Below are 11,156 nucleotides of genomic sequence, written 5' to 3'. Positions count from 1 at the left end.
GTTAGTTTACTGAGTTGGTGAGTGGGAAGTATGGGAGCCCCGCTAAACTAACCAAACCGATATTCAAGCTAGACTGCACAGATGTGTGAATACTTAATCAGAGGAGGACATATACCGCAACAGTCACAACGTTAACACTCTAACTGTTACAGAAACGATTAGAAGCTGCACGTTCCATGACTAAATACATTTATTATCACTTCAATACCACACAATTAAATCCAGCGGTGGAGCTATAGAAATGTATTAAACAGAAAAATACTTTTTCTAGCAACGTGAATATTGAGCTTCACAATGCACAACCTGCGTACTGTTTTCGCAAGACATTGTCAAGTACAAGTCATAGTTTGGTACATTTTTCTTACTTGTCGCCAGTTTTTTTAAAAATGTTTGTGACTTGAATTACTTCTTTGTGCATTTTAATTACTCCAAACATTGCAAAAAGGTATGAGAAAAATTAAGAGGAGCATATACTTAACCACAAGCTCACAACACTATCACTGTTAATAACACTGCTTATAACGTTAGCATCAAATTCCATGCATTCCATTGCTTCAATGTCACACGATTAAATCCAGTAGTGGAAATGTACTCGAAAAGTCAATAACCTCGCAACATAGTTCTGAGCTTAACAACGTGCAAAATTTGCTCTATCGTCGTAAGACAGCAGCGTAAGTCACAAAATGATTGTATTCTACTTGAATTCATCACAAAATCAAGAGTAAAAGTGACTGATGTAGAGCGCCATAACGTCATAACGATTCACTCATTTGCATACAGGACTTCAAAATACAGCAAACAAACCAATGACGTCACGTCAACACGCCCTACAGACGGTTGCTATTGGTCAGCCTTTCTTGCCACGACGCATCATGACTGGCATGGCGACTGGCTGCACCTGCACTGGTTGCTTGACTTGGTAAGCCATGGGCTGCAGTCGGACAGCCAGGGGTTGCATGACCTGTGCAACCAAATCACAACCCGATGATGAATAAAGATATCGATGTCAAAATCACTGTCAGAATTTGTCGATGAAGATTAGACATCCAAGTAATAAGATACGCCAAAAAGCAGTTACTCAAGCAACTGGATATGATTTTGGAAACGGTAAGACGTTTCAACTAGCATCCACTAGTTGTCGTCAGTGACACGGAAGTGATCTGGAAGAAACTTGTCTTTTACACCCTAACTATGAATGAGGACAATTCTTCCAGATCACTTCCGTGTCACAGACGAAAACTAGTGGATGGTAGTTGAAACATCTGACCGTTTCCAAAATCATATCCAGTTAACGTTGCTTGTCAATGAGTAACAGCGTTTTGGCACTGTTAGAATTGCCCGCACAGTCAGACAAAAAAAATATTTCAGAAAAACGGGACAGTTTCTTTTGCCTCACCTGGACTGGTTGCATGAACACCTGCTGGGCCGGTTTCTGAACCACCTGCATCACCTGCTGAAGCGGTTGCTGAACCACCTGCACATACTGGATGGGCTGGCAGTCGTACGGGGTGCCCCGGGTGGCCATGCCGATGTAGCCGGGCTTGCACTGGTCACACCGTGCGCCGGCTGTGTTGTGCTGGCAGTCCTGGGAAAAAGGCACACAAAGAAGGTGTGAAATTTCTAGATTAAGGAACTGATAGTTCGAAAGCGAAGATTTCAGTTAGATCTTTAAGGATTCCATATCTAAAATTTCAAGAAAATCTCTGATGCAAGGAAATCACAAATCGGTGTGTATACTTACATCACAGACGCCTTCGGCAGCGCACTTGTTGGAATGACCATAGCAGAAGCAAGCTGTCAAAAAGACAAGGATGATACTTATCATGAAATAGATTTCTTGTTATTATCGAATATCTCTGTGACTTGGATAACGGGAATTTTTGTTTTCTTGTTGGACCGGAGGTGAAAAAATCAGTAGACCGGATGTTGGACCGATTAGAAAACGAACAGATTATACCGGCAGGCGTTCACGGGTTTTGGCGCTTACCAGTCTAAGAAAAACAAGAGCGAAGTAGTAAGTTTTATCAAGTTTCTACATTCTAACTTGGTCTAAGTTAACGGGGCCGGCATTAGTATTGTTTACATGACGATAGGATTTTAAGACGCCAGGGGAAGTCTGTAACTCCACCAAACAGATACCTTTGTAGTGAAATGGACCATTGTTTTGAGTATTGCCTTTTCACAAGTTTTTAAAAACAATTAAGTCCAGGTTCAGGTTCGGACCTGAACCTAATTCTCTGTACACCTGGACCTGAATTTTCTGTACCGTTACCCACCGTTATCTGTGGCTATTTTTAGACATTCCATCTAACGTAGAACCAAACTATCCTTCATTTCCTCATCAAAGGTCTATCATCATCTATGTGCTTTACGTTAAATGTAACACGTACCAAACGCATTGTAAAAGGCCACGTCCGTTCGTACTTACACAGTCTGCAGTTTTCTTCATCCGAGCGGTCCCAGCAGTCGATGACTCCGTTACAGCGGTCCGTGGCTTTGACGCAGCCGATCATGTCGGTGCAGTTCAGTTTGGTTGGACCGTGGCACAAGAAACCACCTTAAAGTTACAGATAGAGGCGACACTGCCCATTAATTTGTAGCTTCTTGAAATCAACGATGATTTTGTGGCAAACTTTCATGACATTTTAAGTCTGAAACTAGAGGAAGGTTGTATGTCTTAAGTGATACATGTAGCTTCTCATACGTAGGGCACGATTACAAAATTCTTGCGGTCGTCGCACGATTGCTAACTTTAGACGTTTGGGGGGACATCCATGCATGTTTCCTTCAGAGTCTTGTAACACAAACGGCTGTCTTGTATCCCTGTCGGTGGTTGGTTCTGTCACAGCCTGCTTGAAAATCCTATGGCATCAAAATCGTGCGACGATCGCACGACATATGTGACCGCGTCCTAATACCCCTCTCACATTATCCACGATCTTCGGGCGTATCGATGGAAGATCGGACATATTGAAGATCGACAGAGGGTTGCGCGTATTTTTCACCTGAAAACCGCAGGGGTATAAAACATACTAAAGTTTAAAGTGCACAGCAACAAGGAGACCCACCTTCGCATCCATCAAAACTGGTGACTGCAACAAACGCGATGATGATGAGAAAGTATTTGCCGTCCATGCTGGAGCTCAACTGCGTCATGATAGCCAGAAACAGATTTGAGGGAGACAAGTTTATATAAACTCCACCTCTGCGTTATAAGATACTTTGGAACCCTTTATGTGCGTGTGTATATGTGCGTCTACGCATGCCTATATATATTGGAACCCGCTAATCCCTTTGTTGTTACACAAAGAAGACTTTACAAAAGACATAATAGTAGAAGCACGTAAACATTGCGACTTTTCAGTGCGCCCAAGTTCACAGGCATATCAAATTCAAGATCAAGCTTAAGGTGACTAAGCGCTCCTTTGAACCCAAGAACACGGTGCCGAGTCCATAAAGGCGATGTTGGCCTGCCAGACTGAGTGTCATTTTAGTGTGACCAAACTTCGTGCTGTCGTCTGGTCCTGAGCAACCGAGTAAAAATGGTTGCTGAGGGCAGGTTGGTCGATGGTCGGATGATCAATGCATGTATGGCAATCCTGGCTAATGTCAATACATGTGACACTAACTAACATTACCAAGACGTAACTAATAAAGAACCTAAGGAAAACAAGTCTCAAAGTCCAAGGGAACTCTTCCCACATAATTCCGCATATAAAGTGGCTTCTAGCTGCTGTCAATCAATTTTGGTTGGTTTGGGTAGGTTGAATGCCCCTTTGGGACTGTAAAAAAGTGGTTTCTGGTTGGGGAAGACAGGTGGTTGCTAGGGAGGGGTCTTAACTATGTAAAAATGGACGGGACTGTTTCAATGTGTCCTCTGACGGCAGGTGGTTGCCTGCGCCAGGTTTCATTGTAATGTGTTTGACACGGAGATGTCTTTTCGCAATTAACTAGTGATCTCTTGGATGGAATGTTCTGATAAATGGTATGGAGGTAGGTCTTCCTGTTGGTTATATGCCCCCCCCCCCTAGCATCGTGTTATGGTGCTGCAGCGGAGATTCCGGTTTGATATCTCGTGTTCTTGAAATGCTATGATCAGGATTTTTGAGTGGTAGATAGCTCTTTGAGGGGAGAGTAGGGTTTTGCCCCATAGCGGTTTTTTTTTTACTATAGGGGCCAATTCTGTTCCAGAGTTTGGCAATGAATATCTAAAAAAGGATTGCTGCCTTTTATATCATACCTCATGGATCCCATTACAATTATAAACTCATGGGTCATACATATCTAACTTTGCACGATTTAATTGGATATTGTCTTTGCAGGATAGTCGGACGACCATCGCATGCCTGCCCCGTGACCATCCCATGCCTACCACGTGACTATCGCGTGCCTGCCACGTGACCATTGACGGCTGTCAACCTCCTGCGCATGGACGACAAGTTCAGGAAAATTCACCTTTCACAAAATTCGAAATAGAAACCGTAGTTTGACTGTTTACAAATGAAGAAAAAAAAATATATTACACGAATATTACGCGAATATACATGTAATAAATACCTGTACTTAGCTAGGTGTGGCAAAAATGTGCAATAAAGGTCTTCATTCTTATAAACTAATCGTATATCGATGTCCCTTTTTAACTCATAAACTACTCCAACATCGCAATACACAGATAAACAGATATGGAAGGGTGAGATACAACGGATATAGCTTTATTTGATATCCAAGCATTTTATTTTGTGTTCGGACGTTTTAATGCGTTTCTAATGCATTTAGTGGTATGCCTTTTTTCTTGTACACCTTCAATTCCCCGATGAAGTAAACTAGTCAAAGCTATACAGCTGTTATGTTCGTCCCTATGCTAATACTGAACAAAAACCATGAATCCTACACCGTGTACTACAGCTGCAGTTACACGTATAGCAATGGAATGAACTATTGGTAACGCTAGTTCACCTTTATCCGCGAAGTAACCTATATTCGTTGTTTTTAAAAACAGCATATTTAGTGAAATCAAGTCGACAGACGGTGGTTTAAAACTGCAACATTTTGAATATTTTCTATACATTGAAAAGATTTCAATTTGAGCAACAGTCCGTCAATTTGATATCCTGAAATACCCTGTTTTTTTTAAACAACGGATATAGGTTACCATGCGGATAAAGGTAAACCAGCGTTAAAGATATTGATATTAAAACTTATGGCAACTCAGCGTTACAAGTACATATCTGTACTATAAATTTCGTAGTATGATAACACACACACATTTATTAGGGCAAACCCACAGGATTCGTAGACATCTGCTGTCCACACCGAGCTTTTCTGTTGGCACGAATGTCCTGTTCTTCCGTACGCCCCCACCCCCACCCCACCCGTCTAAGCTTCCTGCATACCGAATATCATGGAAATTTGCTGTTCCTTTGTTCAGTTATCATCCGTTATAGATTTTAACGTTCTGCAGTTCTAGAGCAAGTTGTTAGGCGGCCCAGACCTTCACCATTGTCACCACTTTTTCCCCACATAAAAAACTAGAGTTCGGGGACCTCATACCTCCATGAAATATTTATTGCTTTTTTGTGGATGGTATGTATGTTTATAGTCGGTTGTATTTGGGAGTAATGGTTATAAATGTTATGGGAAAGTAGTGGTGTATTTATTTAATGACACAGAGGATGTCCATCTGATTAGTAATTATTAAAATGTGACACTTAATTGTGTAATGTGCGTTTAAGAGGTCGACGGCATATGGTAACGTGGTGTTCCTTAAGCTTGATGTTTGGCATTTAAACTGTCTAAGGTTGTCAGCATTATTGAGGTTCGACTATGTGCCTCAGAGCGGTGTGGTGGGAGGAAGTTGGGAAGCTCAGAAAGAAGAAGGGATGTGGCCAACTTTATTCAGATGGTGACACTTTCCTCTGATAGCTACATCAACTGTAAGATGAATACTTGGCGCCAACCCCGTCTGCTAAAAAACAAGTACCATTGGCTACGAAAGAGACAACTAACAACTGTCCCTTATCGTAACGAAATCAGAACATCTGTATCGCCCATAAAACTTCTGACACTCAACCCATCTAAGATGAGAGGACCTAATGGCATTTTAATCACCATGTCACTCAAATCAGCAGTACAGTATGTGAGACATCCATACCTGTTAAGCATTACCGTTAAATGTACCTCAACTTCTTACAATTATACTTACGCTTCACATCTCCATGATATCTTAAGCAGACATAAATAAAACTAATTATCATATTCAAAAAACTCGGGGTTCCCCAAACAGCTGTCATACAAATCACCTCACTATCTGCTTGGAGCTAAGCCCATTAACAAACACTTAAAGCACGATGCCTGTTCCAATATATCGCAGATATAGGGGGGATTTCTGATATTATTACATCGATTATAACGACAGATACGGCACCCAAAATCACATCGATTCGAGCTTTCATCACACCCCACCAACACAACAAGTATGAAACCAATCCATCCAGCCGTTCTTGAGTAATCTTGTACACAGACAAAGACACATAACAGAAAATATAACCTCCATTCCATGACATTTCATGGAGGTAACTACTAGTACTGTGCCAACTGTTACAAATATTTCAAACAGTCCTAAGCAGACATAAATAAAACTACTGGGGGTTCCCCAAACAGCTGTCACCTCACTATCTGCTTGCAGTTAAGCCCATTAACAAACACATACAGCACGATGCCTGTACCAATATATCTCAAATATAGGGGTGATTTCTGATATTATTACATCGATTATAACGACAGATACGGCTCCCAAGATCTCATCGATTCGAGCTTTCATCATACCCCACCAACACAACAAGTATGAAACCAATCCATCCAGCCGTTATTGAGTAATCATCTACACAGACAGAGACACATAACAGAAAATATAACCTCCATGACATTTCATGGAGGTAAAAAGCTACCTGCCATCAACAAATCAAGACTATTACAAAAAGCGGAAGTACTGCCATTGAAGTAAAGCCAAGAAGAGAATCTCTCTCATAATCTTGTAGATCCAATTTGCAATGTGAGTGAATTCACAGCTTTCGGGCATGAAGGACTAAAGTATCATTCTTCCCTATGTAACCAGAATCTCCGCCCGTAGACACCATATGCATGTCTTTGGCCATCTCAAACAGGTCATCGAAGAACTCTTCGTGCTTTTCCTGTGGTATGTAGTTCAGGTGCGGAAAAATACCGCGGAGGGCTTCCATCAGCTTTGCCTTAGACTCGAAGGACTGCTGATGCGGTTTGATGTGACATGAAAGTACCTAAAACGAAACCAAATACGAATGTCATGAAAAAGACATTCTTGTACAGGTCCATATCCGCGTGGGACGGCTTGCCATGTACAGTAGAAGCCAATGAATAGCACAACAGATTAACGCAATATACTCCTGTTAACTGCACGGAATCCCAAAATCCCAAACCGGTGCGGCCCAGCTTGATAACTTCGCCTTATTACATCAGCCGGATAAATGCACGAAATATATGCTGGAAAATAGCATGTTATTAGTAACTCATTATGTATATGAATCAGTCAATTTGACGAGATGTAACGTTACAATGTAGATTCTAGATGTAAGGACTTTTAAGTAGTATTTCATTTGTTTGTGCGTTTTATGTCCAGGAAGTTTTGCTGCTTACAAGTATTTTATGTCAGCTAATGGGCTTCATAAAATAACTAAATTAAACGCACGAACCTTATGAAAATCACACGAATCACTATGCGAAAACGTACGAACCTTATGTGATTCGCACGAATCACTATTCGACTCGCACGAACCTTATGCGATTTGCAGGAGCCTTATGCGAACCAAGCCGACCACGTGACATTACGTCATCCGCATAAGGTTCGTGCAAGTCGCATAAGGTTCGTGTGTGTCACATAGTGATTCGTGCGAATCACATAAGGTTCGTACGTTTTTGCATAGTGAGTGATTTGTGTAATTTTCATAAGGCTCGTGCGTTTTCGCATAATGATTCGTGCGTATCACATAATGTTCGCACGAATCTCGTAGGGTTCGTACAAAACCTTAGGTACCCGTAGTATCCATACCTCAAACCCGCACTCCTGCATCAGGCGGCTACGGTTCTCCACGAGATCACCGGAAGGCCACGGAAACAGGTTCGGCGCAAAATCTCCCAAATAGGGCTGCCACTTGGGGTGCGAAGCCATGTTGTGTGAGGTTCGATAGAAGCTGCTGTCCTCGGTGTCGCAAGATAGCAAGATTTCTCCACGTGACCTCAGGCATGAATGTATCGCTTTTAGTGCTGCTTCCTTGTCCTGGAGCCAGTGCAGCACCGCGAGACAGACGGCCTTGCTGAAGCCACCTTTCCACTCTGGCTTATAAGTGGATATGTCAGAAACATCGGCCACGTCATAGCGGACGTTTGGAGCTGAGTTATTCTGGTTGGCGTAGCTGCAGAAGAATTGGAATGGAGAATGGTTTAAAACATGTTTGAGCAGCTTTATATCTAGATACTCTGTAACTACAAAGTTAATAATTTTTTTAAAACCATGCATTATTGGCAGCATCTTTACCTGACGAATCCAGCAGACACGTCGAATGCCTGCACAGAAGCGACCCCTGGCTGTTGAGACATGTATCTGCAGATCTCCCCCGTGCCACACCCTGCGTCCAGAACTGTGTCGCCCCCCTCCCACGCCAGGTACTGCTGCAGCACCTCAACCCCGAAACTGTGTTGGTAGGAGCGGTTCTGGGAGTAGTGGTCAGCAGTTGTTGCATTCATTGTAAAGGTTCTGTCGTGGTCAACGAAACAAAACTGCCCCGACCCTTGAAGAGCCTCTAGTCCCAAACGTTGCTGCAACGCGACGACCCCAAAAGAGTTCCAAAGTTCGATCATGAAGGGGTGACGTAAGCATTAGCGCAGGCGCCTAGAGCCCACGATGAGAGATCAAATAAAAACAAGGCTTTAACCCATTGAAAAGCCTTTCTTGGTGGGATTTTATGTGAAATCTGGGCATTTTGGGAGTGGCTGCAGTAGGAAAGACCCTACACTGGTAGAATTAGTTGTAAAAAATGACCTTCCTCCATCGAGGGGGTTTCCGCACCCCCCTGAAATAGTGGTATCGTCGCCAGAATGCTGTTTTCAGCCAAATGGGCCAATCCAAGGGCTCTAATCAGGAGGGTGTATCAAAAGATTAGCCGTATAGAAATTCTTGCCAAGGAATTTGCCGAGACTGAGATAGTAGGCTATCATTTGAAGGTAAGTTTGTATGGCTTGAACTTTTTATACTTGAGATAATTGCATATTTGTTTCCTCAACTCTCCCATTGGAACGCATGTATTAGTGGGTGAAATTCTAATGGCATCGTCTCCCCTGAACTTGAAACCCCACTCAGGGTTTTCGCTAGGGATGACGGGTACCCGGAAGTGGTACGCGCGGTATATTTAAACCGTAGTGGTACGGACTGTGTTTGTTAGGGTCCCCCTTGTGTGCGAAAATACCGTAGTGGTACGGACTGGATTTCATTTGTTCGGGTCCTCCGTGTGTGCGAAGTTTCCGTACGGACTGTTATCGTAGTGGTACGGCCTGGGTTTGTTCGGGTCCCCCGTGTGTGCATGCGAAGTTACCGAAGTGGTACGGGCTAAGTTTGTTCGGGTCCCCGTGTGTGCGGACAACATAAAAGGCTATCTCTGATTGGCTGACATTTGGTTTGTGGTGATGCTCATAATATTCGAAATGGAAGGCAGGTAAGCAAAGTTTGAACCAGTCGGAGTTCTAGGACGCTGTTTCGTCTCTGCGCAAGAGAATGTCACGGTTGGGTTATGGTCTCATTGATGAGTTTCTTCTTTCCATAGACTTCTATGTTATAATTCGTGGTTTAAATGGGCGCGTTCATAATGAAGCTGCGTGAAATTTCAGCAGATTTTTCATTCTATGTCGAGCACATTTACCCTATATCGTGGGAAAAAATTGCCAATGTAAACTATACATAGGAACTTTTTTTATAGCAATTACAAGCTACGATTAGTCAATCCCCACAAAAGGCACGTTTTCGCTGCTATTGTACAACCGCACCACTCAGAACCCACGACTGTGTACCTCCGACCTAGCGCGCGGCTGCAAAACTTTACCTGCTAATTTCTTCAGTTACAAATAAGCTTTCACCAATCTAACTTTTGAGATCAGTTCCGCTGGCTAAAAGGGAATTTCTCACCGCTAAAAACATGCGTCCGTGCAGCCGTTCATTTTTGGCTCGGATCTCTTTTAGGGTGTCCACTCGCGGAGTAATACATCAATGAGACCTTATTCATTGACGAAGGGACGGGTTCTAGACTAAAAACTTCTCTAATCGCAGCCATGACAGCTAGGTACCCATTTTCACCTGAGTGAACTGTGGATAGTTGTGTAAAGTGCCTTTCCCAAGGGCACAAGAACGGTGGCACATCAATGGATTTGAACCCAACAGCTCTGGGTTAGGGCCCAAACGCCCTGCCGTTACACCACACGAGTCCACAAATTTCAAATTACACAGAAAATTGGTTGATTTCTACGATGGACCATTGGGTCAAAACTTGTTTTAGCGAAGGAGCTGTGTGCTCACAGCAAAGCGGCTGTGTGCTTAGCGAACGAGCTGTGTTCACGCAGAAAAGGGGCTGCGTGCTCAGCGAACGAGCTGTGTGCTCACAGCGAACGAGCTGTGTTCACGCAGAAAAGGGGCTGCGTGCTCAGCGAACGCCTGTGTGCTCACAGCGAACGAGCTGTGTGCTCACATCGACAATGGGAATATATGGACGTAATTGGCGTATTGGCATAATAGTAGACAAAAGCGTCACATATATGTACGCATTTCCTCAAAAGTGTGAAGGGACTGTTTGCGGAGCGTTCTTGTCCTAATTAAATTGACGATTTGCTACAACTTAGAACTTCAGTTTTGCGGAACGTTTAGAAAACTTAGCCTATACTATTACATGTAGTATGATTTTGATCACTATCTCATGATTTTTTTTTACATTTGACACATAAGCACCCCACTTGAAAAGGAAGAATTTGGCCCAATGGTCGATCTATCAATCCTGAGGTCGCAAAGCTGTATTCCTTTGGTCGGCTTACCCCTATCTGTTCCACGTCTACGCTTTTCCTACTCTCCAAGCAAAGGTTGA

General features: G+C 43.0%; 2 protein-coding genes across 2 annotated transcripts; both read right to left on the bottom strand.

Moving 5' to 3' along the window:
- Positions 1 to 216: 216 nt before the first annotated feature.
- Positions 217 to 4,011, bottom strand: LOC118405208 (laminin subunit beta-1-like). Its single transcript, XM_035804614.1, has 5 exons — positions 3,069 to 4,011; positions 2,429 to 2,557; positions 1,742 to 1,794; positions 1,397 to 1,585; positions 217 to 961 (listed from the first exon to the last, which is right to left on the bottom strand). The coding sequence occupies exons 1-5, from the start codon at positions 3,154 to 3,156 to the stop codon at positions 848 to 850; spliced, it is 573 nt and encodes a 190-aa protein (XP_035660507.1). The 5' UTR covers positions 3,157 to 4,011; the 3' UTR covers positions 217 to 847.
- A 2,932-nt stretch (positions 4,012 to 6,943) lies between these two features.
- Positions 6,944 to 8,921, bottom strand: LOC118409862 (arginine-hydroxylase NDUFAF5, mitochondrial-like). Its single transcript, XM_035811227.1, has 3 exons — positions 8,570 to 8,921; positions 8,084 to 8,447; positions 6,944 to 7,295 (listed from the first exon to the last, which is right to left on the bottom strand). Exons 1-3 carry the CDS (start codon positions 8,890 to 8,892, stop codon positions 7,062 to 7,064), a joined length of 921 nt encoding a protein of 306 aa, XP_035667120.1. The 5' UTR covers positions 8,893 to 8,921; the 3' UTR covers positions 6,944 to 7,061.
- Between the last annotated feature and the right edge of the window lie 2,235 nt (positions 8,922 to 11,156).

The sequence above is a fragment of the Branchiostoma floridae genome, chromosome 2 (assembly GCF_000003815.2).
Source record: "Branchiostoma floridae strain S238N-H82 chromosome 2, Bfl_VNyyK, whole genome shotgun sequence".
In the NCBI taxonomy this organism is placed as follows: domain Eukaryota; kingdom Metazoa; phylum Chordata; class Leptocardii; order Amphioxiformes; family Branchiostomatidae; genus Branchiostoma; species Branchiostoma floridae.
Note: the sequence above shows the minus strand (reverse complement) of the source record. Positions and strands in the feature narration are given on the sequence as shown.